At 70.5% G+C, this 27520-nt stretch overlaps 2 protein-coding genes across 6 annotated transcripts; both read left to right on the plus strand.

Moving 5' to 3' along the window:
- Positions 1-1679: 1679 nt before the first annotated feature.
- COL16A1 (collagen type XVI alpha 1 chain) lies at positions 1680-23214 on the plus strand. 5 transcript variants are annotated; one of them, XM_080567131.1, is made up of 72 exons: positions 1680-1855; positions 2652-2764; positions 4920-4982; positions 5099-5216; positions 7095-7218; positions 7304-7579; positions 7657-7737; positions 7999-8133; positions 8382-8435; positions 8878-8913; positions 9207-9242; positions 9612-9638; positions 9785-9847; positions 9957-9998; positions 10086-10130; positions 10313-10348; positions 10645-10707; positions 10808-10852; positions 10926-11021; positions 11130-11168; positions 11566-11610; positions 11856-11891; positions 12019-12135; positions 12225-12260; positions 12346-12381; positions 12500-12592; positions 12689-12733; positions 12834-12869; positions 12955-13008; positions 13086-13202; positions 13283-13318; positions 13432-13539; positions 13644-13766; positions 13843-13896; positions 13964-14005; positions 14481-14516; positions 14728-14781; positions 15012-15080; positions 15189-15242; positions 15330-15356; positions 15439-15504; positions 15582-15635; positions 15722-15775; positions 15879-15932; positions 16047-16091; positions 16184-16300; positions 16638-16673; positions 16804-16884; positions 17004-17048; positions 17375-17419; positions 18564-18617; positions 18738-18791; positions 19166-19219; positions 19356-19400; positions 19510-19563; positions 19715-19750; positions 20003-20065; positions 20151-20222; positions 20347-20400; positions 20488-20532; positions 20658-20702; positions 20839-20892; positions 20978-21031; positions 21146-21196; positions 21360-21449; positions 21546-21581; positions 21655-21699; positions 21807-21995; positions 22076-22142; positions 22233-22409; positions 22676-22753; positions 22836-23214. In XM_080567131.1, exons 2-72 carry the CDS (start codon positions 2689-2691, stop codon positions 23036-23038), a joined length of 4890 nt encoding a protein of 1629 aa, XP_080423257.1. In that variant the 5' UTR covers positions 1680-1855; positions 2652-2688; the 3' UTR covers positions 23039-23214. The 5 variants fall into 5 exon arrangements, with proteins under 5 accessions (XP_080423257.1, XP_080423259.1, XP_080423258.1 ...); XM_080567130.1 differs by having other exon boundaries at positions 1681-1855; positions 12686-12733; XM_080567133.1 differs by lacking the exon at positions 17375-17419 and having other exon boundaries at positions 12686-12733.
- A 536-nt stretch (positions 23215-23750) lies between these two features.
- On the plus strand, positions 23751-26882 carry PEF1 (penta-EF-hand domain containing 1). The gene is made up of 5 exons (XM_080567172.1): positions 23751-24374; positions 24855-24969; positions 25045-25200; positions 25326-25469; positions 25964-26882. Exons 1-5 carry the CDS (start codon positions 23757-23759, stop codon positions 26191-26193), a joined length of 1263 nt encoding a protein of 420 aa, XP_080423298.1. The 5' UTR covers positions 23751-23756; the 3' UTR covers positions 26194-26882.
- Positions 26883-27520: the final 638 nt, after the last annotated feature.

A 27520-nucleotide genomic window follows, 5' to 3' on the forward strand; every position in this document is an offset into this window, starting at 1 on the left:
TGGGCAAGAAACCAGCCCTGAGCCTGTACCCAGAGCTGGGGGAGCAGGATCCGGCCCCCTTCCCCGTGCACAGGCACAGCCCAGGAGAGCACACAGGGCTGGGGTTTCTGCACTGGGGCCAGTGGGGTCCCTGTGTGCCACCAGCCTGGGGACAACCTGCGGGAGGGGGAAACTGAGGCAGGGGAAGAGCAGGGTGAGGGATAGCTGCCAGCCCCAAAGCGACTCGCAGCTGAATTTGAGGGTGCTGGGAGCTGCTGGCCGTGCCGGCACCACCGAGGGGTGAGAGGAAGGGGTGAGGCTGCCCCTCAAGCCCCTGCAGCGCCCGCCACAAGGTTCACAAATCCTGCACCTGCTCCTGCTCCTGCTCCTGCTCGCACCCGGCGTTTGGCACCGCCGGGAGGCCTTGAATGGAGAAGAGCTCGGGGTGAATAATTGTCCAATAAAAAGGAATTATAAAAGTTTCGTTATGTTTCATAGCCACTTGCTTTAATTAGCCTTAATTACTACAGTAGGCAACTCGCGGAAGAATTGAGCGCTCTGTCACCGCATCTCAGGGGCTGTCGGCTGGATAAATGGCAGAGCCGAGGCACGCTTCAAACGCAGTGCTCGCTTGGTTTGCCCCAGACAGCTTATTTACTGTGGGCTGAATAAATATCAGTTGTTAATTAGAGCACGTTTATTGAGATGCATGCGTCCCTAACACACATTTGTAAAGCTTCAGCGTAAATAGATTCATCATCATTTGGGAGGAGAGCGGCTGAGCAGGGGCACGTCGGTGCCATGCCGCGGCGGGGGTGAGGGGACACGGAGGACAGCCACGGCTGCTCTGCAGCCCCCAAACCCCAACACTTGTGGGTCAGCGGCTGCCATGGCTGGGCCCGCTCACTGCCCTCTCCCTGCCCATTCCCTGCCCGTTTCATGCCCATTCCCTGCCTGGGGGGCTGCGGTGGAAAGCCATCAGCTCTACTGCTGGAGACGAGAGGGAGCCCGGGCAGCCTCAGGGACGCGATCCCAGGGCTCAGCTGAGCTCCGACCCCAGGGTCCTCATCCTGGCTGGGCTGTCCCCAGCCCCCAGGCAGTGGGGACGCTCTGCCAGCACTGTGGGGTCCGGCTGCCCCCCTGCTGCTGCGTCCCCTGGGGGCTGGCATGAGCCCGGGATGTCCCACAAGTGGAGGAGCATCCCGGGAGGACACCCTTTGTCCCCCACCGCTGGCTGTTCTGGCCAGCACCTGCTGCCACCAGGGCCAGCACTGGAGTCCCCCTGTGCCCTGGTGTCCCCCAGTGCCCCCCTATGACCTGGTGTCCCCCAGTGCCCCAGTGTCCCCCCTATGACCTGGTGTCCCCCTGTACCCTGGTGTCCTCCCGTGCCCCGGTGTCCCCCAATGCCCCAGTGTCCCCCTGTGCCCTGGTGTCCCCGAAATGCCCCGGTGTCCCCGTGCGGACGCAGAGATGCTCCCCAGGGATGGGGGCCAGCGGCCGGGCCGAGCCCCTGGGGATGGGGAGGGGTGGCCGGGAGGGCGCTGCCGGTGCCGACCCCCCCCCCCCCCCCCGGATTTGGGGGCGGCGGTTCCAGGCGCCCCGACGGGGGAAGGAAAAGGAGGAAGAGGAGGAGGAGGGCGGGGAGGCGAAGGCGGGCGGCGGCTCGGGTCCCCCCGCCCCGGGCAGGGGAAGCGGAGGGCGGGCAGCGGCTGGGGGGCGGCTCGGCCCCCCCCGGCAGGAGGCGGGGAAGGCGGCGAGGGCGGCTCGGCACGGCACGGCACGGCTCGGCACGGCACGGCTCGGCACGGCTCCCAGCGCCCCGGGCCGGAGGGAGCCGCGGAGCCGCCCCCGCCGCCGCCCGCCCCGAGCCCCGCAGGTGAGCCCCGGGGGGCTGCGGGCGGCCGGGGGGCGGGGGGGGGGGGGGGGGGCGCGTCCCGCTCCGCCGGGCACCGGGCGCGGAACTTCCCCGGAGGGAGCCCCGAGGGGTCGGGGGGCACGGGGGGAGCAAAGCGGGGGCGTAGAGCCGGGACATAAAGCCGGGGCGCAGGGGAGTAAAGCCAGGGCACAAAGCTGGGGTGCGGGGGAATAAAGTCGGGGTGCAAGGGAATAAAGCCAGGGAATAAAGCCGGGGTGCAGGGGCACAAAGCCGGGGAGCAGGGGCACAAAGCCGGGGTGCCGGGGGTCCCGCACCGCCGAGCCCAGGGCCGAGGGCGCAGCAGGGAGCGGAGCCGAGCGTCTCCGGTCTGTCCCGGCGCCGGCTGCCTGCAGCCCTGCCTTGCCTCGTGGCAGGAAGCAGGCAGGAGGGAGGCCAGGTCGGGGTGACCTGCGGGGTTTTGGGGCACCCCAGGGGGCTGGGAGGGAGCGGGACGGAGTGGGACCTGCCCGGGGGTCCGGAGCAGGAGGCACCCGGGGCTCTGGGGTGCCTCAGCCCCTGCGTTTCCACAGTTTCGGTGTAAATCTGGATGCCGGGGTTGACAGGTTGGGTTGCACCCCTGAATGCTGGGGCCTTGGGGTTTGTAAAGTCCCAAAAGGCTGCCTGAGCCGTGGCCGAGTGGTTCAGAGCCTCCTCCGCGCTGGTGGCTTTGCTGGCAGCGTCCCAGCATGGGATGGCTTGGGGCTCAGCCAGTGCCCCCCACATTCCTGTCTGACTGTGCCCCATCTCTCCCTTCCAGGCAGCCGTGTTGGCCCCGAGCCGCTGCCCCGAGCACCATGAGGGGGCTCTGGGCCCTTGTGCTTGGGGGGCTCATCAGCGCCTGCCAGGGGGAGGAGCCGCCACAGGCAGAAGGTAAGGGGCACCGAGACAGAGGGTGTGGGGTCTGCATCCTCTGGGGTCTGCATGGGAACGATCCCATCCCTCCTTGCCTGTCCCTGGGGAGGTGAGGGAAGGGATGGGAGGGCAAGGAATCGGGGGGCAGAGGTGGCCTGGGACCACCGTGACCATGCCGGGTCCCCACGTGCCGGCACCGCTCGCTGGGCAGGAGGGCAGGCTGCGTGCACCGCTCCCTGCGCGCACAGCCGGCTGCGCAGGCTCTGGGGCTTCGCTCGGCATCCCGGGCGGGCGCGGGCCAGGGAGAGCAGCGCCAGCCCCACCGTGAGGAACCAGCCTGGGGACACCCCGTTCCCGCCCGCAGCACCGGGAACACCCCGCGGGCCGGGCCGAGCTGATGGAAGCAGCGGGCTTGGCCGCGCTCCGACCGCGGGGCGCTCGCTGCCAGCTGGCCGGGACGGCGGCTCCGGCCGGCAGCGCCTGCGGGAGCAGCGAAGGCTGCTCAGGGCAGTGGCGAGGATGCACGGAGCTGTCGGGGGCAGTTTGGCCTCCGGCTGCAAGGTGAGGAGAGGTTTGGCCACGGTGCACGGCAAGAGCGGAGGGCTCGGGGCTGTCCCCAGGCGGTGGGGACGGGTGGGTGACAGCGAAGCCGTCGAGGGTCCCGGCTGAGCCGTCCCCGGCTGTGCGTGGGTCGCAGCGTGGGGCGGCTCGGGGCGAGTTCGAGGCGGATGGCGGGGAGGAGCTGCTGGCAGCGAGGCCACGGTTGCATCAGTCTTTGCGGGGGCGGAGCGGGGCCTTGTCCCGGCAGGGCCTGGGCCGTGCGGGTGGGCTGCGGTCCCTTCGGCACAGCCGGGGTGCCCGGGGTGGCCGAGCCTCATCGGCCCGGCCAGAGCGCCTGGGACCGGCCTTCCCGGTGGCTTCCATGCCAGAGCTGTGAGCTCACGGCCGAGGCCCCACTCCACCGAGCAGGAGGGGGCCGCATGTCAGAGCAGGGAGCAGTGCATGCCTCTCCTGCACAGCCCCCCGTGGCACAGCCACGCCGGCGTGGGCGGCCCCGTGCCACTCTGCCGAGGTCCTGGTGCAGCGCGGGGGTGCCCAGCTGGGTCTGTGCAAGGGACCTGTGCTGGGAAATGAGGCCCCCCCGGTGAGGGGAGGCAGCGCCAGGGCTGGGACAGCTTCAAAGCAGACAGCACGCGGGCTGAGGCGTGTTTCGCCGGCTGTCCCCCTGCCCCAAACGCGATGATCTCAGCGCGAGGGAGCTCTGCCTCCGGCACCAAACGTGCTGCGGGGCCGGCCTCAGCAGCACGAGCGAGTGCTCAGCCTGGGGGAGAGGCGCCGTGGGGGCGCCGGGTCCTGGGTGGAGGCGGAGGTGAGCGGGGCAGCCGGGGCCAGCCCGGCAGCGCGGGGCCGGAGCTGCCCTCGGAGCGGGGGTGGTGAACGGCCAAGGGCTGCTCCGGGGCCGGTGCGCGCACCGAGACGCAACGAATTCCTCTTTCAATACCCCCTTGTTTCCTCCCCTGTCTCACGCCTCCCAACATCTGGTAGCATCCAGCGGAGGTGGATTCATGCTGCTGGAGCAGCAATAGATCAGTGCTGAGCAGCGCTGGCTTCCCCGTGGTCGGGGCTGACACAACATTTCCTGCTGTCCCCGTTCCCTGTGGGCCACGCTCAGCACTGCTCGGCACCTCACCATCACCTCTCTGTCCCCTGGCCTGTCCCCACGTGCCACCAGCTCCGAGGACACCAGCAGGACGGGAGGGGATGGGATGGGACAGCCACGGGCAGCTCTGGGCACCGTCTGCCCGCCGTGGGTGGCCGCGGTGCCTGGCTGATGTCCTGATGCCGATCCCAGGCGCGGGGCTGTTTTGAGGCGAAACGCGCCGCGACTGGGAAAAGCATTTCACCTGGGGAGCTCGCTGTGGGAAGCGGCCGGGGCCAGGTCTGAGCTCAGGGTTCATCTGGTTAAAACATACAGCTCCGCTCCTGGCGGGTGGTTTGCGAGGCGCTGGAGCTGCCATGGGAGCGGCGTCTGCTGGATCCGCGCTGCCCTGCGCCTGCCAGCGGCACCGGCGCGCCGGGGGCCGGCGTGAGAACCTCACCGCGGACCCGGCCCGGAGCACAGCCTCCCTGTGTCCCTAGGGACACTGTGGTGACCCGGCGGTTTGCCTTGCAGGGGAGCTGTGCCCGCAGCTCTGGGACGAGGACCTGGTTGGGGACAAGTATGAGAACATAACGGGTAAGGAAACGGGGCCCGACTGCGGGATGGGCTCTGCGCCCTGCCTGGGCAGGGTCAGCCTCGACACCTGTGCCATGGCCACCTCTCACCGCCTCCTCCCCGGTCCCTGCCCGCAGGTTTTAACCTGATCAAGCGGTTCGACCTGCTGAAGATCTCCTCCATCAAGAAAGTGCGCGGCCTGCGGGGCCCGGCGGTGCTGCGGCTGGGCGCGGTGCCGCTGGTGCAGCCCACGCGGTGAGTGCGGGCGGCTTGCGGGGTCCCCCCACGTCCTGCGGTGCTCCCACCCCCTGCCCCCCAGCTCACCCCGGCCACCCCACGTGTGGGACCTGGCTGCTGCAGCCCTGTGCTGCGTTGGTGAGGGTGGGCAGCAAATGCAGCGGGGCTGCGGCACCCGGGGGACCACAGAGGTGCTGGGGACGAGGCGCTGGGCTGCCCGAGCCACCTTTCTCCTCGAAAGTAAATCACGGGCTGAAGCAGCTCGGTGAGCTGCGGCCAACCCTTACGCAACAGCCACGCTGTGGATGCTCTGTGTTTGCTCTCCTGAACTTGGCAGGAGCTGGCCGGGGTCTAGACGAGCTCACAAGGCTGCGCAGCGCCGAGCAGGGGCTGCCGGCTGTGCTGGGGCCGTGGCTGGCTGCTGGGGGAGCCCAGCCCGCGGCTCCGCTGTCTCCATCGCATCCTGTCCACCCGTGCCCCAGGCTCTGCTCCCCCCGTGCCAACCCGCGGGGCTGGCAGCATCCCTGCCAGCGTGGCGGGTGGGAGAGCGTCCACGTCCCGGGGAGCAGCGCAGGAAGCTGCTCCTGCAGGAAGCGGCTGCGGTTTGCACGCCTGATTTGCACGCCCGCCTCCCCCGGCCCGCCTGGCCCCGCGCTGCCCCGGGGCTGGCATGCGGCCGTGCTGGTAGGGGGGACCGGGGGGGGCTCGGTGTGAGGGGGCACCACAGGGAGAAGGAGACCCAGCCCTGGCTCCTGACCTGGGCAGCCAAGTCCTTAGATGGCTTTTAGATGGCCGATGCTCCGGGCTGGTGTTGCTCTTGGCCGGGTGCTTGTGGCAGCCCAGAGCCAGTTCTTGGGAGCGCTCAGCGTGGGGAAAGCCCCAGCAGCCAGGGTGCGAGCCCTGTGCAGGCACCCATGGGTGCCCCTCTGCCCTGGTCCCACTCCTCCATGCCCAGCAAGGACAGCCCCGTGCCCCGCAGAGGGAACAGCCCACCCCACGCAGCCACCTTGGTCCCTCTCCAGAGCAGTGGCTTGGAAAATCGCTGGTGGAGCCGAGGCTGGGAGCAGAGCGGAGCCCGGAGCAAATATTTCCAGCGGCGGAGCGAGCTGCGGGCACAGGCCTGGCTGGGGGTGGGGGCAGGCAGTGCCGCTACCCTGCCAGCGTGCGGGGCCGGGGTGCCTGCGGGAGCTGGGCGCTGCCTCGTGCCCCTCGCCTCCACCGAGCATCCATACTGCACAGCCCTCGGGCTCAGGGGCTTGCTCCTGGCTGCATGGGGCCAAAATCAGCTGCTGCAGCAATAAATACTGCTGGGTGCTGCAGCCCCCCTGGGGGGGGGGGGGGGGGGATAGCCAGGCATTTTGGGGATGCCTGGGGAGCACAGCGGAGAGGATGCGCCATGGGGCAGGGCTGGGGGCAGAGGCCCCTGGGGCAGGCTGGGCTGCATGGGCCTGATGCTGCTCCGTCCCCTCTGCCGCAGGGTGCTGGGCTGCACCCTGGGGAGGACGGGGCGAGCTCCTGTGCTTCGCCGGGTGGGGGGAGCATCCCTGCCGTTTGTCTCGTGTTCAGCTCCTGTTGCACAAGCGCTGGCGCCTCTCGCAGCCAGAGCCCACGTGCATCCCGCCGGAGACACAAACAGCTCCCGGGCCAGCCCGCACCGCCCCGGGGCTGTGCTCCCCGGCCTGGGGCTGGGGCTGGAGCCGTCCCCACGGCACAGGCAGGGTCAGGGGGCCTCACTCCGTGGTGCCACCCGTGGGAGCAGTCCCACGGGGCTGCTGGGGTTGTGGTGCTGGCGGTGCCCTGGGGGCTCGGGTTGACGCTGCCCCCGGGCTCGGTGCAAACATCAGAGCTCGGTGTGGGTCTGGCTGCCCCCGTGCCCCCTGACGCCTGTCCCCGCAGGCAGGTGTTCCCCCGTGGGCTGCCCCCCGAGTTCACCCTCGTCCTCACCCTGCTGCTGAAGAAGAACAGCACCGGGGAGCACTGGTACCTCTTCCAGGTCACCGACCGCCAGGGCTACCCCCAGGTACGACCCTGGGGACGCGGGGTGCGGTGGCGAGGGGACCTCCAAGCGTCACCATCGCCGAGCACGGTGTCCCCTCTCTGCCCAGCTCTCCCTGTCCGTGCACGGCCCCGAGAAGAGCCTGGAGTTTCAGGCCAGGGCTCCGGGGACCACGTTTGTCAGCACCGTCTTTGCGGGGAAGGCCGTCTCGTCGCTGTTCGACGGGCGCTGGCACAAGGTGGTGGTGGCCGTGCAGAGCCGCGCCGTCTCCCTGCACCTTGACTGCGGCTCCATCTCCTCCAAGCCCCTGGCGCCGCGGCGGGCGCTGGCCGCAGAGGGCAACGCCTTCCTGGGCTTGGATGCCGCACGCGGGACCCCGATCCGGGTGAGTCCCCGTGGGGCTGCGGGCGCGGGGTCCGGTGCAGGGTCTGGTCCTCATCCTGCTGCCCCTTCCCGCTGCAGTTCGACCTCCAGCAAGCTCACATCTACTGCGACGCCGAGCTGGCCCGGCAGGAGGGGTGCTGCGAGATCTCAGCCAGCGGGGTGAGTGCCCTGCGCCCTGCATCGCCCGGGGGCAGCAGCTCTCCCGGCCCTTGGCATTGCCCCCAGAGGGGAAACTGAGGCACAGCGAGGTCAGCTGTCCCCTCAGGGTCACTTGCTGGGGATGTGGGGGGAGCAGAGCAGGGAAACTAGATGCCCTGCACCCCCAGGCACGGTGCAGGATGCATACTCTTGAAGGGTGCTGGGTGCCCAAGCAGGACTGGGGCTCGGGCCCCCCCTGAGCCCTTCCTTCTCTCCCGGCAGTGCCAGCCCGAAGCTCCCAAGACGCGGCGGCAGGCGGAGCTGATGCAGAGCAGCAACCTGATCGAGCTGTCGCCGCAGCAGCCCCAGGACCGGGTGTACACGCGCTGCTTCTGCCTGGAGGAGCCGCTGGGCTCGGTGAGGCTGTGGGGCGGCGCGGCACGAAGCCACGCTGAGTTCCTCCCCTGGAAAAGCCCGGCCTCACTTTTTCCACTGCTGCGACGCTGCCGGGAGCGAGGGGGGGAGGCTGCTGGCTGCCTGCATGGAGCTCAGCCCGCACCCCGAGGGCCGTGGGGCAGGGAGGTGGCACCCATGGGTGCCCTGAGTGGGGTAACCTAGGGGTGCGCTTGGAGACGTCACCCTGGGGTGCTCTGCTCTCTCCGCAGGAGCCAGCGAGGGCCTCGGAAAGGAGTGGCCTGAAGGGAGATCACGGGGAGAAGGTGAGGGGAGGTGGGCGAGGGGGTCCCAGCCCCGCTGCCCCGCTCCCAGCTCGGCCCCTGCTCCTCTTCCTCCTGCCTCCGCTGCCCTCGGGCGCTTTCTGCGGCTGCCAGCGCCACAGCGATGCCGTCAGGAAGCGGCTCGTCTGCTCCCCCGAGCAGGAATTCAGGCCCCACTTGCTCTCTGCCGCTGCTGGAGCGATCCCAACCGCAGCTCAGGGCCTCTTTGTTCCCTCCGAGCGGCTGCAGAGCTGGGAAACGTCTCCAGCACACCCCGTGCCCTGCGCCCGCGCCGCCCTGTGCTGCCCCTGCTCCTGCGGTGGGCTCCCACCGGGCATCCCCAGGGGGCAGACGGGTCCCATGGCACGGGCTGGGGGTCGGAGGGGGCAGCTGGAACCTGCCTGGCTCTTCTTCTCACCCTCTGCTCTGTGTTCCTTCCCCACAGGGCTACAAGGGCCCGCCGGGGACACGCAGCGAGGAGGTGAGGCTGGATGGAGGCAGGAGGGGAGCCCTGGGGTGCCCCCAGCCCTGCCGGGAGCGTGCTGGAGCAGCCGCGTTGGCTCGGCAGAGCTGTGGTCAAGCCACAAAGCCGCAGGGAGAGCCCGTGCCAGGCCAGGCCCTCTCCTCGCCTCCCCGGAGAGGCTGGAAAACCCTTTCCTTGGGTTTCCCTTTGCCCTGGGTGAAGTGGGGGAGCCCCGCGTGTTGGGGGTGCGCGGGCAGCGGCCGTGGGCTCGTGCGGGGAGCGGGTGCAAGCACCGTGTCCGTCTCTTTCAGTGCCCCCCCTGCTCGCCGCGGACATCTCCGGCCAACGTGAGTGCCCTGGGCAGCACCGGGAGCGGGGGCACCAGCCCCTGCCTGCCCCAGGGCCGGATGGGGTGCTGGGTCCGTGCTCGGGTGCTGGCCCGGGGGTGGCACCCGTGGGTCTCCCATCGCCGCTGCGCTTCCCAGCCCCAGCAGCATCTGGCTGCGGGGAAGCTCTGATCCCTTCCAGATGTGGCCCCATTCCTGCGGCGACCTCTGGCTGGAGGCAGGGGGGTGCAGAGGGGACAGGATGCTCAAGGGCCCGCCTGTCGGGGGTGGCACTTGGGGACAGGGCGATGGGAGGAAGGGGGCTGCGGGGAGGTCGGTGCGCCCACCAGGTGCCAGGCGCTGTGTGCCACCCCCGTGCTCTCTCCCTAGGTCACGCTCGGTCCCCCAGGACCCAAGGTGGGTTTGTGTCCCCCCCAGCCCCAGGACCCCCAGCCGGCTGCAGCCGGGACATGGCTGTGGGGACCCTCAGCTGTGCCCGGAGCCGGGGGCACACCTGGGCACGGGGACAGCGGTGTCACCTCGCCGCCCTCGTTCTCTTGCAGGGAGGGAAAGGCGAGCGCGGCCTGCCCGGATCCTACGGCAGCAAGGGGGAGAAGGGTGACCGTGTGAGTGTCCCCAGCAGGGCCCCCCCCTGCCCAGGGGTGCTCTGGGCCATGGGGACCCCACTGCTCCTGAGCCACGTCCCCCCCCGAGCCATCTCCTTTCCTCCCGCAGGGTGCTGACTGCGTGCGCACAGACCCTGGTGGCCCCGTGCAGGTGAGACCCTCACCCTCGACATCCCCCCCAGCTCCGGCACCCCCCCAGCTCCAGCACCCCCTCACCACCTTTCCCTTCTCTCCGCAGTGCGCTGAGGGGCCGCAGGGCGAGAAGGGGCAGCGGGGCGAGGTGGTAAGTGATGGGGCTGGGGCTCCCTGCTCGCTGCGGCCAAGTTTACTCTGCAGGCTGTAAAAATATTTGTGCACGCATCCTGTGCGGGGGCGCCGGGGCTGGGCACCTTGCAGAGATCTCTGCAAGGTGCCCGGCACCCTGGGGTCCCGCTGACGCTGCCCCCTCTCTGTCCCGCCACGCAGGGGCTGCCAGGGGCGGCGGGTGCCGACGGGCAGAAGGTGAGGACAGCGTTGGGGACGTGGCAGTGGGGACGTCTGGGCACAAGCTGGGTCCTCGCGGTGCCGCCCCATGCAGCGTCGGGTTTGGGGACCTGCAGAGCCCAGCAGGGTCCCCACGGGCTTTGCTGGGGGAGGGGGTTTGGGGACGTGGGGCGGTGGTACTGGGGACATGGGATAGCGGTGTGGGGACACACAGAAGTGAAGTTAAATAAGTGGGGACAGGGACCCCAGGGGCTCGGAGGGGATGAGCCTCTGCACAGGGGAGGTGGTGCCGGTGACTCCCGTCTGTCCCCCAGGGCCAGAAGGGTGAGAAGGGCGACGGGGGACTCCAGGGCAAGCCGGGCCGCCCGGGCCGTGATGTGAGTAGTGCCAGGCGGGTACTCAGCTGTGGGGCAGCAGGATCCAGCACCATCCTGCTCTGTGCCACGCACGGCGCTCACCCCGCTCCCTTCCCACCAGGGCCGGCCCGGAGAGATCTGCGTGGTGGGCCCCAAGGGCCAGAAGGTAGGTGGGGGGCCGGGGGGGCCTGGAGCACCCAGGAGCAGCACCGGCACGGACACGGCTCCTTGCCTTTCAGGGCGACCCCGGCCTCGTGGGACCCGAGGGGCTGGCTGGCGAGCCAGGGCCGCCGGGCAAGCCGGGCTCGCCGGGGATCGGCTTTCCAGGGAAGCCGGTAAGGGGCCGTGCCTTGGGGCATCGCTGCGGGAGGGGGGCGGCGAGATGCCCCGTGGGGCTGAAGAGGGGTCACAGCAGAGCTGATGCCATCCCCTGTCCTTTTCAGGGCGACCCCGGCGGCCCCCCAGGTCCAAAGGGAGAAAAGGTGAGCAGGGGGGGCGTATGGAAGGGGTTCTGGCTGCCGCCACTGCCCCCTCCTGCTCGAGGGGCTCCTCACCCGGACCCTCCCCACCCAAATTGTGGTGCTGTGGCCAGGCGAGACCCCCCCGGGGAGCTGGGGGCTCAGCGTGGGGAGCAGGAAGCCATCACCTGGGGATGGGTGGCTGGGCGGGCAGGGGATGCTGAGAGCCCTCGGTGGGGGCTCGGCCAGCGCTGGGGTCCCCCAGAGGAGCTGGTGCTGGGGGGCACGGAGGAGGCGCTGGCTCCGCTCCCTGATTTTTGGAGCCGGAGAGGAGCAGATGGAGAGGGGGCTGGGGTGCTGGGGGGCCTTGGGGCCGTGGCTTCCACCTCGCCAGGCTCAGGCTCTCTGTTTCTGGCTGCAGGGCAGCTCGGGAGCTCCTGGACCCGGCGGACCGCCTGGGACGCCCGTGAGTACCGAGCGCCGCGTTCGGAGCCAAAGCCGGGGTCAGAGACGGGTTTCTTGGCTCGGGGCCGGGGCTGCCTGGCCGGAGCGGTGCTGGGATCCCAGCCCGGCGGGGAAGGGCTTTGGGCAGCCCCGCCGGAGGCTGGGACCGACCCCGCTGGACCTGGGGGCTCGGGGGTAGTGGGTGCAGGATGGGCAGAGCTGCAGCGAGCCCACCCCCCAGCCCCAGTCCCTGCCTTCCTCCCGCAGGGGCCACCCGGCGGCCTGGGGCCAAAAGGAGACAAGGTGGGTGCAGGGTGGCCCGGAGGGGGGTTTGTGCCCACCCCCTGGGCTGGGGACTGCTCAGGGCACCCTGGGGACCCCCCCCGGAGGTCCCACCCTGGAGCTGTGCCTCACCGTCCCCGCTCGGCAGGGCGAGCCATGCGAGCCGTGCCCCACCGTCCCCGCGGGGATGCTCAGCGCCACCGGGCTCCCCGGCCAGCCGGGACCCAGGGGGGAGACTGGGCCGCCTGGGAAGGACGGGGTCTCGGTGAGTCTGGAGCTGGGGGCTTGTGGGAGGGCAGGGGGGTGCCTCTTCTCTGCATCCCTAAAGCTTCCTCCTCGTTTCCCTGCCTGCAGGACAGGCCCGGCCCCGCAGGACCCAAAGGAGACAGGGTAGGTGACGCAGGGCTGAGCTCGCTGGGGCAGGGTGATGCTGAGCAGCGTCCAGCCCAGCCCAGCTCCTCTGCTTCCTCCCCAGGGAGACCCTGGCATCCAAGGCATGAAAGGGGAGAAGGTGAGTGTCCGTCCCGCTGTCCCTCTGTCCTGCTGTCCCACCTGGTGTGGCGACAGCCCCCCGAGCTCAGCGGGTGACCCTGAGCCCCCTGACCGTGCCGTCTCCGCGCCCCTCGCAGGGGGACTCCTGCGTGTCCTGCGACGCCCGCGTCCTTGCCGCGCTGCTGCGGGAGCCCCCCAAGGGGCACGAGGGCGAGCCGGCGCCGCTGCTGGTGAGTGCACAGGGCTGAGCCCCCCCAGAGCCCCACTGGGCCCCTGTTCCCATGCCCGCGGGCTGCATGGGTGCTGGAGCTGTGACCATTCAGCAGGGTGAAGCCATCCCCCCCGGGCTGGCTGGCATCAAGGGCGAGAAGGTGGGTGACCCCCCGTGGGACGTGGGCGATCCCCCATGTGCGCCCACCCAGGGGCTGAGGGCAGCCCCCGGGGCCAGATCGTGACCCTGCTGTCTTTCAGGGGGCCGGTGGCCAGGAGGGTCCCGCGGGCAGACCGGTGAGTGGGGGGCAGCGTGGAGGTTGGGGGCTCACGGTGGGTGCTGGGAGCCCAAGGGGTGCTGGGCTCATCTCTGCCCTTGCAGGGGCTCCCGGGGGATAAAGGCGACCCAGGCATGCGGGGACTGAAAGGAGAGAAGGTGAGTGCTGCGACGGGTCCCCGCGCTGTCCCTGGGTGTCCCCAGCCAGGCTCTGACCGGGCTGTCCCCCCTCCCAGGGCGAGCCCTGCGGGCAGTGCCCCCCGGCTCCACAGGCGCTGGAAGGGGCAGCGACGGTGCTGGCCGTGCCCGGAGCGCCGGGCCAGCGGGGCAGGGACGGGCCCCCCGGCAGAGCGGTGAGTGCCCCCCCGTTCCCATGGGGTCCCTGTTTGGGGTGCCCCGGGGACGTCGTGGCCTGATCGCTTCGTTTCCCCAGGGCAAGCCTGGTGACGCCGGCCAGAAAGGGCAGAAGGTGAGAGGGAGGGGACGGAGCGGGGGTCCCGGTGGCAAACTGGGGATGCGGAGGGGGCTGTGGGGCAGGGAGGATGCTGACACCCCCCTGCCTCGTGCCCTCTCTTTGCTTAGGGGGCCGCGGGCAGCCCCGGGGACCCGGGGGCACCGGGCATGGACGGCCTCCCGGGGCTGGCGGGTGAGCCGGGCATCAGGGGGCCGGCCGGCCCCAAAGGCGAGAAGGTGAGGACCCCACAGAGGTGGGGAGGACCCCGTCACCCTCTCCTCCACCCCCTCCCCAACCTCTCACCGTCCCCACCTCCCCTGCTCTGCTCCTTTCTTCACAGGGAGACTCCTGCGAGCCGTGCCCCGCGCTGCAGGGGCAGCTCTCGGACGTGGTGGGCATCCCGGGAAAACCCGGGGCCAAAGGGGACCCCGGCGCCCCGGGCACCGGCCAGCCTGGCAGACCCGTGAGTGCCCCCGTCCCGTGGATCCACAGGCACCCCCCCAGCCCCGTGCCCCCGCGGTGACCGAGCTGTGTTGCAGGGCAAGCCGGGGCTGCCGGGGATCCGAGGTCCCGCCGGGCCCAAGGGGCTGCAGGTGAGTGGGGCGCTGGGGGTGGGTGCTGGGGGCGCGCGGTGCCGCTCACTGCCCCCGCTCTCTGCAGGGAGAGCCGGGACCACAGGGGATCGGCCAGCCGGGACCGCAGGTGGGTGTGCGGTGCCGTGCCGTGCCATGTGGTGCTGTGCCGTGTGGTGCCATGCCGTGCCATGTGGTGCCGTGCCATGCCATGTGGTGCTGTGCCGTGCCATGTGGTGCTGTGCCGTGCCGTGCCGTGCCATGTGGTGCTGTGCCATGCCATGCAGTGCTGTGCCGTGCCGTGCCGTGCCATGCCATGTGGTGCCGTGCCATGCCATGTGGTGCTGTGCCGTGCCGTGCCATGCCATGTGGTGCTGTGCCATGCCATGCAGTGCTGTGCCGTGCCGTGCCGTGCCATGTGGTGCCGTGCCATGCCATGCGGTGCCGTGCCGTGCCGTGCCATGCCATGTGGTGCTGTGCCATGCCATGCGGTGCCGTGCCGTGCCGTGCCGTGCCATGTGGTGCGGTGCCATGCCATGCGGTGCCGTGCCGTGCCGTGCCATGCCATGAGGCTCTGCCCGCTCTCACTCTCTCTTTTTCCCCAGGGAGAGCCCGGCAGCACCGGACCACCCGGGACCCCCGTAAGTGTCCCTCTGCGCTCCCCGCTCTGTGGGCCGCAGCAGCCCCCAGCCCCCCGATTCCTGCCTCTCCCCCTTGCGACCCCCCCGGGCAGACGGTGACAGCGTGGTCCTGGCCACGCCACGGCTGCAGAGTGGCCCTGGGGACAGGGCTGTCACCGCTGCTCGCTGGGCGGACTGGCCGGGGAGACTTAATGCCACCTCCCGCCCCCAGGGACCCCCTGGAGCCCAGGGCCCCCCAGGAATGGCAGCAGAGAAAGGAGCCAAGGTAAGGGAGCGCCCCGCCGAGCCCTCCCCTCGCAGGGGGGGGGCCTGTCCCACCCCCTCAGCAAGCCTTTCCCGGGGCCACATCCATCCCGGGCACACCATGGTGCTGGGGCACAACACGGTGCCACGTCCCCCCACCCTGCCTCATGTCCCCGGGCTCTGCCAGAGCACGGTGGTGGTGCCCCCCAGCCCCCCTTTGCCCCCCCGGCTCCTGCTCTCCTTTCCCTGCAGGGATCTCCGGGTCCCAAAGGTGCCGTGGGCCCCCCCGGGCCACCAGGACCCAGCGTCACCGGGCCACCGGTAGGTCCTGCCCCAGGGGGGGGGACACTGCCATCCTCCCCCAGCCCCTTGATGCTGGCTGGGGGCTGAGCCCAGGGCCGAGCTTCCTCACGCTCCTCTTCCTCGCAGGGCCCCGAGGGGCAGCGGGGGCTCCCTGGGGTGCCCGGCTCCAGCGGGCTGCCGGTAAGTACGGGACTGGGGGGGGGATGGGGGCACGGAGGGGGCTGGGGACCCCTTGCTAACCTCCGTCTGTGCCTTTCCTCCTCACAGGGAGAGAAGGGCGCCCAGGGCGAGAAGGTGAGCGAGTGCTGGGGTAGAAACTGGGCTGCCCCCGCCCCGTGCCCCCCTGTCCTTTTCCCTCACCTCCTTTTTCCTGCAGGGGGACCCCGGGGAATGCGCCTGCCCCCCCAGCCCGCGCCAGGACCCCAGCCACGCCGGGATGCCGGTGAGTGCCCGCGGGTGCCAGCCCCATCCCCGTGGCTTTGTGCCCCCCCCCCCCCAGCATCCTCCCTTTCTCCCCAGGGAGCCCCCGGGCTCTGGACCGGGATGTCCTGGCAGCCGCAGCCAGGTCCCCAGGTGGGTGCTGTCCCCGCGCGCGCTGCAGCCGCCGGCCTCGGCACCACCTCACCGCCCGTCTCCGCTTCTCTTTTGGGGTGCTGCAGGGTCCCCCCGGAGCCCCCGGCCCCCCCGGCCCTCCCGGTGCCCCCGGCCGCCAGGTGAGCGATGGGACGTGGAGGAGCAGCAGCGTGCGGGAGGGGTCGGATCCTGCCCCGCTCTTAGCGAAGGGGTCGGGTGCCCAAGCTCTCTCCTTGGCTCTAGGGGGTCCCAGGACACAACGGCTTGCCGGGGCTGCCCGGGCCGGCTGGAGACCTGGTAGGTGGGGGCTGTGCCCCGTGCCCCCCCCCCCCACTCTGCACCCTCTGGGGAGCGGGGGGCATCCCCCTGTCCCCTCCCGTCCCCTCCCGTCCCCTCCCGCATCCCTTGCAGGGGCCGTTGGCTGTCATGGCCGAGAGGAACATCGAGGTGCTGAAGGTGAGTGCCCGGGGGTCTCTGGGTGATGACCACTCCACACTTGGGGGTCCCCGAGCCCCCCGGGGTGCCGCTGACCCCCCTCCTCCTCCCAGAACCTCTGCGGGGACTGCGCCCAGTTGCAGGCGGCCTTGGAAGCGCCCGGCGGTGTCAAGGGGGAGAAGGGGGACCGGGGCATGCCGGGCGCCCCCGGCAGCGAGGGCTGTGCTCACGTGAGTATTCGCCCGCCTCCGGGCACCTGAAAGCCCCCTGGAAGTGGTGGTCCCCGGGGGCAAAAAGCAAGGATGCTCCCGAGGGCATCGGCTTCTGCAGCGGTGGCGCACAGCAGCAGGCGAGCGCAGGGCTGGGCACGCTCGGGGCACACCATGGGCACGCCATGGGCACGCTCAGGGCACGCTTGTGCCTCCGTCCCATCCAGGATGGAGTGTCCCAGGGGGATAAGGGGGGGGACAGCCTCGTCCTGAGCACCCGCAAGGTGCGGCGCTGCGCCCCTGGGGCTCTTCTTCGCGCAGGGCGGCCCCCCCCGGGTGACTTTGGGTTTTCTTCCAGTGCTTTGCCCAGTTCCCGAGAGCTGAGGAGGCTCGGGTGAGTGACGCGTGCCGCTGGGGGCACGGCACCGAATCCCTTTGGGGTGCTTGGCGGGGCTTGGCGGGGCCGTGCCGCGGGCGGCGGGGCACATCCAGCCCCGGTGCTGACGCCGTGCCGCTCCCCGCAGGGTGACAGCCCCGATTCGGACTGCGCGGGCGACCCCGGGCTCCCCGGTGCCCCGGGCATCCCCGGCGAGAGAGGCGAGCAGGTGGGTGCCCCCCCGTGCTGCCTCCCCCCCCCAGGTCCTTGCCGGAGGCTGTGGGTGCCCCTCGGAGCTGGGCCGTGCCCCCTCCGTGGCCACGTCTGACGGCTCCTGTCCCTCCCCAGGGCCCACCGGGACTGCGGGGACCCCCAGGGCCACCGGGGCCCATCGTAAGTACCCCTGTTCGGGTCGGGGGGGTGCTGGGCTGTGCCAGCACCGTGTCACAGCGCCGGGTGGGGCTCAGAGCCTCTGCTGTGAATCACCGAGGGGGGCCCAGCGCCCCGCCATGAGACCGCGGTGATGGGCAGAGGGCCACGGCAGGTGGAGGAGCGTCACAGCCGCCCCCCCATGGGGCTGGAGGTGGAGGCGAGGGCGCTGCCAGCCCAACACGGAGCAGGATCCCCGCTCGGCTGGGGTGCTCTGCGGCACCCCAAGGGCTCGGCCCTGGTCCTGGGGGGGCGCTTCGAGGCTGTGACGTCCCTGTTTCTCCCCTCAGGGCCCCCCAGGCTTCCCTGGAACGCAGGGCGTACCCGGACTGCCCGTAAGGACCAGCACGGCTCCGCTCTGTGCCGTCTGTCGCTGCCGCTTGGTTTGGCTCTGCCCCGTCCCCCCCCAGCCCCGCGGCACCGGGCAGCGACCCCGGGAGCAGCCTCCCCCAGCTCTGCCCGCCCCCCCTTCCTTTCACCACATCTCCATCCCTGCTTTCCATCTCCATCGGGGGGCTCCCGGTGGGCTCAGGCTCAGGAAGGGACACCCTGAGCTCGGCGACTTGGCCACCCGCGCCAGGTCCCTCACCGGCACGGCACCCGGTGGTGCCAGGGTGGCCGCGGCACCAGGCTGGGTGTGCTGGGTGTCCCGGTGCACCCACGGCACGGCACAGCTCCCACGGGCGGGCTGGGTGCCCCCCCCAGGCACCCATCTGCTGCCCCCTGCCCTCCCGGGGGCACAGGGGCTCCCCCTCACCCCGCCGGTGCCTGACTCCCCCAGGAGCAGCCTCCATCCACCACCATCTCCATCTGCATCTCCATCTCCATCCTCATCCTCATCCTTCCTCCCCGTGGCGGCGGGGCCAGCGGCTGTCCCGTGTCGGTGGCTCCGGGCGGATCCTGTCCTGCTGCGTCCTGCTCCTGTCCCCTCGCCCTCTAATGTCACCGTAACAGCTCCGTCCGTGGGGGTCTCTTGGGGGTCTCCGGGGGTCTCTGTGGTCGTCGCTCTGCGGTGTCAGCCTGTCCTGTCCAGCCTCCACCACCTCCGCACCACGTAACCCCCACTAACCCCCCCAGCGGTCTGTGCCACCGAGCCTGGGGGCTCCTGGCTGTCACCCGTGTCACCTGTGTCACCTGTGTCACCCGTGTCTTGTGTGCCCCGGGAGGATGGGGGGCAGCGGGTGCCCCCGCCGTGGTCTGAAGGTGCCCTGGGCAGCGGCGGGTGCTGGCAGGGGGGCACCCGTGTGCAGCCCCCCCAGCTGGGCTCTCTGCAGCCCCCGGGGCTGCCCGGGGGTCCCGGCACAGGGTGGGGGACACAGGCTGCAGGTGGGTGCCCCAGGTGTGTGTGGCGGTGCCAGGGCAGGACTGGGGGCAGGTTGCAGCCCCCGGGGGGCTCTCAGCCCACACTCCCTGTGGGTACAGCACCGGGCAGGGGCCATGGGAGCCCCCCCCCCCAGCTCCTCTCCTCTCCCCTCCAAGGGTCTCCAGGGGGAACGCGGCCCAGCCGGGCTGGCCGGAGCCAAAGGGGAGCCGGTGAGTACGAGCACCCTGGGGTGGTGCTGGGGGGGGTGGGGGGGACAGGGTACACCCTGCGGGCTCTGGATGCCCACCTGGGGGGTTCACAGGTGGCTCAGCACCATCTTCCCCGCACAGGGACCTCCAGGGCAGCCCGGCTACCCCGGTGCCACGGGCCCCCCCGGCCTTCCTGTGAGTACTGCGGGGAGCCTGGCAGCGCCTGCCAGCCCCCTGCCACCTCCTGTGTCCCCGTGTCCCCCCCTCACGCTGCCAGGGTCGGGGACACCATGGCCCTGCAGGGCTTGTCCGTGCCCCATCCATCCCCTGTGCCCCATTTCTGCCCCAGCCTTCCCCCATCCTTCCCTGCACCCCATTCATGCCCCATCTGTACCCCCTGTCCCATTTGTACCCCACATCCCAGCCTCACCCCACGTCCCAGCTGCACCCCACATCATGCCCGTGCCCCATGTCCTCCCTTCTGTCCCCCCGTGTCCCTCCATGCCCCATGTCCTACCCATACCCCATCTCCTGCCCTATGCGGGGCCTCCATCTCCTTCCCTCCCCAGGGCATCAAGGGTGAGCGAGGCTACGTGGGCCCCCCCGGGGAGAAGGGGGAACCGGTGAGTGGGGGCCGGGCTGTGCCCGTTGGTACGGGGCAGAGGGGCCGGGGCTCCTCTGGGTGCCCCCCTCGCTGTGGGCACGGGGCTGGGGTCCCTGCAGCCGCCCCCGTCTGAGCCTTCCCCTCTTTTTTTCCAGGGCCCCCCCGGCTTGGACGGCCTCCCCGGTGCCGTGGGGCCAGCGGTAGGTGCGGGGATGCGGGGAGGGAGCGGGGACCACAGCGCTGGCTCTGGGGACCCCCAGTTTTGGCCCTGGGGACCCCCAGGGGCTCACGTCCCCATCTCTCCCGCAGGGACCGAGGGGCGAGCGGGGGCTCCCGGGCAGCTCTGGTGAGAAGGGCGACCAGGTGAGCGTCCCCGAGGGACCCCGTCCCTGCAGCTCCGTCCCTACAACCCCATTCCTACATCCCCGACCCCCGGCCTCGTCTCCGGCTCCCCCCAGGGTGCCCGGGACCCCCGGCCGTGGGCAGGACCCGCTCAGCTCCTCTCTCTCCGCAGGGTTTCCAGGGCCAGCCCGGCTTCCCGGGGCCGCCTGTAAGTCCATCCTATGGGGCTGGGGGGAGCACAGGGCTCCGGCACCACGGGGTGACCCCGGGAGATGATGCTGGGGACGTTTGTGTCCCCAGGGGGTCGGGGGGAGAGGTGGGGAGGGGGACGGGGGGTGTGCTGTGGGATGGGGTGCGGAGAGCAGCCCTGAGTTAACCCCGATGAAAGGGGTTTGGGGACGGGGGGGAGCATGAGGGTGGGATCCCGTCCACCCACCGTGACCACAGATCCTCTCCTCAGGGCCCCCCCGGCTTCCCGGGGAAGGTCGGCCCGGCCGGGCCCCCGGGACCTGCGGCCGAGAAGGTGAGTGCATGGGGACGGGGACAGCGGTGGCACCGCTGGCCGAGGTCAGCTCGGGCCCCCCCCGACCCTCCTGTGGCTCCCGCAGGGCAGCGAGGGCATGCGTGGGCCCACGGGCATGCCAGGACCCCCCGGCCCCCCTGGCCCCCCGGGCATCCAGGTAAGGGTTCCCCATTCCCACCCTGGGGGCATCGCAGCGCTCCTGTCCCCGTGCTGGTCCCCGGGGATCCCCCCGAGCTGCTCGGGGCCGCGTCCCCCTCCGAGCCCCCTCCTTGTCCCCGCAGGGCCCCGCTGGTTTGGAGGGACTGGACGGCAAGGATGGCAAGCCGGGGCTGCGGGTGAGGTGCTGGGCTCTGACGGGTCCTGGGGGTGAGCAGCCACCCCCTGCACCCCCCCGGACACCCCCAGTGTCTTTTTCTCCCTAGGGTGACCCCGGTCCCCCCGGGCCACCAGGGATGATGGGTCCCCCGGTGAGTGCTGCCTTTCCCTGTCCCCCTCCTGGTGCCCAGTGGGTGTCCCGTGAGCCGTGCCGGACCCCCCACTGGCTCTGCACACCCCGGGCCCCAACCCCAATCCCACTCTCCTCTCCCCCCAGGGCTTCAAGGGCAAGCCGGGGCACCCGGGGCTCCCAGGACCCAAGGTGGGTGATGGCACAGGGGGACCCCCGTGTCCCTGGAGCAGCGGTCACCCCGCCGTGGGGACAGCCCCGGGGATCTCGGTCCTGAGCGAGGGTGTCCCGGTGCTGCGCTGCCCACTGCGTCCCTTTGTCCTTCCAGGGTGACTGCGGCAAACCCGGCCCCCCGGGGAGCACGGGACGGCCCGGGGCCGAGGTGAGCAACCTGGGGGGGGGTGTGGGAGCCCTGCATTGGATGGGTCCCGCGCCCCCCACCCCATTCATCCCGCTGCCTTCCGCAGGGCGACCCCGGCCCCATGGGACCCCAAGGCCGGCAGGGACCCCCAGGGCTCATCGTAAGTGGCTCCGATCCCCCCGGGTGCGCTGGGACGGTGCAGGGAGCGCTGCGGGGCCACGTCCCCGGGGCGGGGGGCATTGCCCCCAGCTGAAACCCCTCTCTCTGCCCCCAGGGACCCCCTGGCAGCCCAGGGCAGCCGGGCCCCGCTGGCCTCGCCGGAGTGGTGAGTACCCGTGGGGTGCCCCTTAGTGCCCCCGCAGACACCCAGGGGGCTGGGGGGCACAGGACGAGGACGGGGATGGGACCGGGGGACGGGTGGCTGTCCCCACCCCGCTGGTGGCCGTCCCCATCCCGTGCTGCCCCCTACACCCAGCTCCATCCCGCAGGGGCTGAAGGGCGAGCGTGGCTCGGCGGGGGACCGAGGTCTGCCGGGGATGCCAGGACAGCCGGGACCTCCGGGACACCCCGGCCCACCGGTGAGCGCAGCGGGGGGGTGCCTGGTACGGGGCGGGGGGGGGGACGGGAGGAACCGTGTCGAGCCCATCTCACACCTCCCCGCTTCCATTCCACAGGGGGAGCCGGGGCCAGACGGACCCAGCGGTAAAGAGGTAGGAGTGGGGCCACACGTCCCAGGGGACCCCCGGGACAGCCCAGCCACCCCGCTCCTCTCTGTCCCCCCAGGGCCCCCCAGGAAAGCCCGGCACCGTGGGACCCGCCGGCCAGAAGGTGAGGGCAGAGCCTGGCTGTGCCGCTGCCACCACCCTGGGGCCCCCGAACCCCTCCGTGGGGCTGAGGGTGCCCCCGGTGAGCACCCCCTGTCCCCGTCCCCACAGGGTGAAGCTGGATCCCCCGGCGAGCGAGGGTACCCCGGGGAGAAGGGCAGAGCCGGCACCCCCGGAGGGCCGGGGAAGAGCGGCTCCATGGGCCCCGTGGGGCTGCGGGGCCCCGCGGGTGAGAGGGGCCCCCCCGGCTCTCCGGGACCTGCGGGCAGCCCCGGGCTGCCAGGCCCCCCGGGGATGATGGTAAGTGGGGGGGCAGGAGCCCCGACCCCGTGGGGCAGAGCCGGGGCTCAGTGGCCACAGCCTCTCCCGTGTCCCCCCAGGGGGACGTGGTGAATTACGACGAGATCAAGAGGTTCATCCAGCAGGAGATGAGCAAGATGTTTGATGGTAACGGGGTGGCAGGGGGCGAGAGGGATGGTGGCCCCCCAGGCCCCCCCCCCTCTGCCCCGGTCCCCGCTGAGCTGCATGTCCCCGCAGAGCGCATGGCGTACTACACCTCTCGGATGCACTTCCCGGTGGAGATGGTGGCGGCCCCGGGCAGACCGGGTCCCCCGGGCAAGGACGGGCTGCCCGGCCGGCCGGGACCCCCCGGCTCCCCGGGGATGCCGGGGCAGATCGGCAGAGAGGGGCGGCAGGGAGTGCCGGGAATGAGGGGTAGGTGCTGCCCACGGTGTCCCCAGTGTCCCTGAGCACTGGGGTGTCCCCAAGCACTGGGGTGTCCCCAAGCACTGGGGTGTCCCCAAGCACTGGGATGTCCCCAAGCACTGGGGTGTCCCCAAGCACTGGGATGTCCCCAGGTACCGGGGTGTCCCCAGGCACTGGGATGTCCCCAAGCACCGGGGTGTCCCCAGGTACCGGGGTGTCCCCAAGCACTGGGGTGTCTCCGTGCCGGGGTCTCACCCTCTGCACCTCTCCCCTAGGGGAGCCAGGCGCCAAAGGAGAGAAAGGGGAGAAAGGCGTGGGGATGATGGGGGACAGCGGCCCGCCGGGACCCCCAGGTGAGCCCCCTGCCTCCTCCCACCCGGCTGCTGGCACCGCCTGCCCCGCGCCGCCTTCCTCCACCGCTCTTTCCCCTTGCAGGTCCCCAGGGACCACCAGGCTACGGGAAGATGGGCCCGCCGGGCCCCGTGGGCCAGCAGGGCATCCCCGGTATCCCCGGCCCGCCGGGCGCCACGGGGCCACCGGGCAAAACCGGGCACTGCAGCCCAGCCGAGTGCCTGGGCGCCCTGCCCGTGGAGCAGCCGCTCTTCCAGCCCAAGAACGCCAAGGGCCCCTTCGGCTGAGCCGGCCCCGGGCGCTGCCCGCTGCTGGTTTTATTCTTGCCCCCGTTTTCCAGGGGGCTGCGCCGGTCCCAGGGGGCGCGGGGGGCATGGGGGGCGGGTGCCGCCCAGCTCCGCTGGGGGTGGCTGTGGGGCAGGTGGATCCTGCCCGGATGAAATACAGCCGTGTGCTGCCCCGCGCCTGGCTCCTCTCGTGGTGTGTCGGCTGTGTCCCCGTCCCTGTCCCCATCCCTGTCCCCATCCCTGTCCTCGTCCTCGTCCCCATTGGTGTCCCTGTCCCTGTGCCTGGGGCGGAGGCCAGAGCCCTGCTCCCACCCTGATGAGGGGGCTGCTGGTGGTGGTGGTGCTGATTACGGTGGTAGTGATGGTGACGGGGGTGGTGGTGGTGATGGGGGTGGTGGTTACGATGGGGATGGTGATGGTGACGATGATGACAGTGATGGTGGTGATGACGATGGTGGTGGTGATGATGATGGAGATGGTGGGGGGGGTGGTGCTGGGGGTGCTGGGGGTAGTGACGATGATGGTGGTGATGACGATGGGGGTGGTGATGATGATGGAAATGGTGGGGGGGTGGTGCTGGTGGTGCTGGGGGTAGTGATGATGGTGGTGGTGATGACGATGCGGGGGTGGTGGTGACGATGGGGATGGTAGTGGTGATGATGACGTCAATGATGGTGATGATGATGGTGGTGGTGATGATGATGGGGGTGAGGGAGTGATGATGGCGATGGCGATGGTGGTGGTGATGATGGTGATGATGTTGATGGTGATGATGATGATGGTGGTGACGGTGGTGGTGGTGGTGGTGATGGGGATGTCAACGATGATGATGATGGTGGTGGTGATGATGGTGGTGGTGGTGGTGGTGATGATTGGGGATGGTGGTGGTGATGGGGATGTCAATGATGTCAGTGATGATGGTGGTGACGACGATGGGGGTGGTGGTGACGATGGGGATGGTAGTGGTGATGATGATGATGGTGATGGTGGTGGTGGTGGTGGTGGTGATCCTGGGCCTGATGTGGGGGAACTGGGAGGGGGACCCTGGGCTGCTGCAGGCCCTGGGAGGGCCCCGTGGGACCCCGGCCCGGCAGACCCCAGGGGTCTCTCTCCTCTGTGGGCCCCACTACTCCCGCGACCCATCGCCGCTTTAAGCCCGAGGAGGCCCCGCCCACCCCGTCCACACCCAGAGCGGGGGCGGGACCTCGCGGGGCTCATCCGCGCGGTGCAACCAATGGGAGGGCGGGGCGCTCGTGACGTCAGGAGGCGGAACCGGGGCGGTGTCAGCGGCGGCGGTGGCGGCGGTGGCGGAATCATGGCGGCGTTTCCGGGACAGGTGGGGCTGGGACCGGGGGTCCCTGGGCTGGGGCCGGGGGGTCCCAGAGGGGACCGGGGGGGATTCGGGGGTCCCGGAGAGCACCGGGGGGGTCCCGGCGGGACCGGGGGGGTCCCGGAGAGGACCGGGGGGTCCCGGGGCCGGGGCCTGGGGGTCCCGGAACGATCCCGGGGGGGATTCGGGGGTCCCGGGGCGGACCTGGGGGGTCCCGGGGCCTAGGGGTCCTGGAGCGGTCCCAGAGAGGACCGGGGGGGTCCCGGGGTCGGGGCCTGGGGGTCCCGGAGCGGTCCCGGGGGGGATTCGGGGGATCCCGGGGGGTCCCAGGGGGTCCCGGGGCAGGGGCCTGGGGGTCCCGGAGAGGACCAAGGGGGTCCCGGGAAGACCAGGGGAGCCCCGGGGGGGTGTCGAGGCCTGGGGGGTCCCAGCGAGGACCGGGGGGGTCCCGGTGCCGCCCCCGACCGCGCCGTTTTCCCCCCCCAGGGCTGCCCCGGTGCAGGACAGGCCGGGCCGTACCCCGGCGGCCCCTACGGCGGCGGGCCCGGAGCCCCCTACGCGCAGCCGTACGGGCAGCCCCCCGGCGGGGCAGCCCCCCCAGGTGAGTTCGGCCGCGGGGACCCCCCCCGGGTGAACCGGACCGGGCCCGGTGCCCACTGACGGCGCCTCCCCGCAGGCTGCGCCCCGCCGGGCGTGGAGCCCGAGGCCTTCGCCTGGTTCCAGGCCGTGGACGCGGACGGCAGCGGCCACATCTCGGTGCGGGAGCTGAAGCAGGCGCTGCTCAACTCCAACTGGACCGCGTTCGACGACGAGACCTGCCTGCTGATGATCAGTGAGTGAGCACCGGGCTCCCAGGGCTGCTCGGGGCTGGCAGGAGAACCGGGAGCACCCGGGAGCCCCGGCAGCACGGCCTCGCTCCGCTCTAACCGCCCTCCCCCGCGCCTTTTTCCTCCCCAGACACGTTTGACAGGAGCCGCTCCGGGCGCATCGACGTGTACGGCTTCGCGGCCTTGCTGCGCTTCATCCAGCAGTGGAGGAACCTCTTCCAGCAGTTCGACCGGGACCGCTCGGGCTCCATCAGCTTCAGCGAGCTGCAGCAAGGTGGGCGAGGGACGGGGGCACCGAATGTGCGCGCTCCGGGGATTATTGCTCTGCCTGCTGCTGGTTTCCAGCCCGGCCCAGCCCTGTCTCTGCCATGGGGCTGGGTGTCCCCGAGCTCCAGGTGTCTCCTGCACGGGGCTGCTCTGCAGAGCGAGGACTTGAGGAGCTGCCCTGCCCACGGGGAGGGCAGGAGGAGCTGCAGCCCGGCTGTGTTATGAATTCCAGTCCTTAGGAAAACCCCTTCTCCTGTTGTTCTCCTGAACGGCTGCGGCTAAGCCCTGTGTTCTGGGAGGAGCCCTAGGGTGTGTGTGGCTAATGGAAGAGAAACATCTCTGGAATCTGGGCCTTGATTTGGTTCCTCCCTCCCAAGAGCCCGGCCGTGCTCTGAAGTGCCCTGGGATCACCGCGGGGCGGTGGGGACGGGTGTGCGCGAGGCAGGGAGGGCACCGTCGCCCTTCTCAGAGGGGTTTAACCCGCGTGCTTCTCGCTCCCAGCCTTCTCCCAGATGGGCTACAACCTGAGCCCCCAGTTCAGCCAGCTGCTGCTGTCCCGCTACGCCCCGAGGTCGCCCGACCCCAGCATCCAGCTCGACCGCTTCATCCACATCTGCATGCAGCTCCAGAGCACCACCGAGGCCTTCCGCGAGAAGGACACGGCGCTGGCGGGCAATGTGCGCCTCAGCTACGAGGACTTCCTCACCATGGTGGTCACCCGCATGTTGTGACACCCCCAGGCCCACGTTTTGGGCGGCAGCGGCCGTCCCGGCCCCTCGCTGCACCCCCCCGACTGCCTCCCCTGCCCCGGGACCACCCCCCCGAGCCCTCCTGGTGCCTCCCAGCTCCCGGTCCCCGCTCGGTGGCAGCGGGTGTCTCCGCGCCACAGCGCGGTTCTGCTGCCCCGGGGCTGTGCCACAGGGTGCGACGGCCAAACCAGGAGTGAGCCTGTGCCATGCCTCCGGGGAACGCCTGGATCTTCCCCTGCCAGACCCAAAATCGGGCGGGAACCCGGGGCCACCTCGTGCAGCTCATGGGCGGCGGGCGGGTCCCTCATTGCCAACGTCTCTCGGTTTCTTTCTGCCTGTGGAAGCCAAGCTGGGGAGCGGTTTACAGCCTGTTTGTACAGCTCTGGAATAAAATACCCCGCGCGCTGTTCTCCTGGCCGGGCTGTCTGTGGGGCGCTGGCTGAGCTCGCGTGCTGCCCTGCCTTGCTCTTCCCCAGCAGTGGGTGCTGGCCCCCCCCAAACCACGGGGCCCTGTCCTGCACCCCCACCCCTGGCGTTGTTCTGGGGTGCAGGATCAGCCCCAGGCAGGGCTGCACAGGAGGAGAGCTGCAGCGAGATCAGCTGCCGGGAAGCCTCGGCCGTAAGACACATTGCTGTGGGACACCTCCCTTGGCTTCCATAAAGTTCATTCTTTACCTTTTTTGTACTAATTTACGGGAAACACCGTGCTCTGTTCCCCTTCTGAGGCACAGCCAAGAAAGTAGAGATGACCAGCACAAAGGCTTCCTCTGCTTCTAAAATGACGTCCGTGTAATTATTGTTTTAATTGACCTTAATGGGAAGTAGCTCAGAATGGTTTGTGAAAGCCACGCGCCTTCCATATATTTGAAGGATTTTTTTTTTTATGAAAAGATTTTAAAGCAGAGTAAATTCTCCGATTCCCCTCAGAAGCACTAACTGGCCTTTGGTATTTTTCTAAACGTCAGCCAAAGGTGGGACTTCTGGAGTACCGCTGCTAATTCCAAAAATAGTTGGAGCCGTGCTCCGGGGAGCGAGGCCGTTCCTGGCCTATTTTGGGAGGCGATTTTGGCTCTTTCAGACAAGTTCAGAGCAGGCAGCTCCGGGCCGCAGGCATGCAGGGGCTGGGCCGACGCGGGGGGGCTGTGCGTGTTTATAACCACTCGTGTAAACGCACGCTGCGATACCGATATCCACAGGTCTGTACACACATATATGCGTGTGTGTGTGCACACGCACACCCAAATCAATGTGCGCATCTGGTGTATGCGCGTTTTTATCCGGGTGGCTGTGCAGGGCAGGCTGCCACCAC

The sequence above is a fragment of the Anser brachyrhynchus genome, assembly GCF_964034855.1.
Source record: "Anser brachyrhynchus genome assembly, chromosome: 24".
NCBI classification, from domain to species: Eukaryota; Metazoa; Chordata; class Aves; order Anseriformes; family Anatidae; genus Anser; species Anser brachyrhynchus.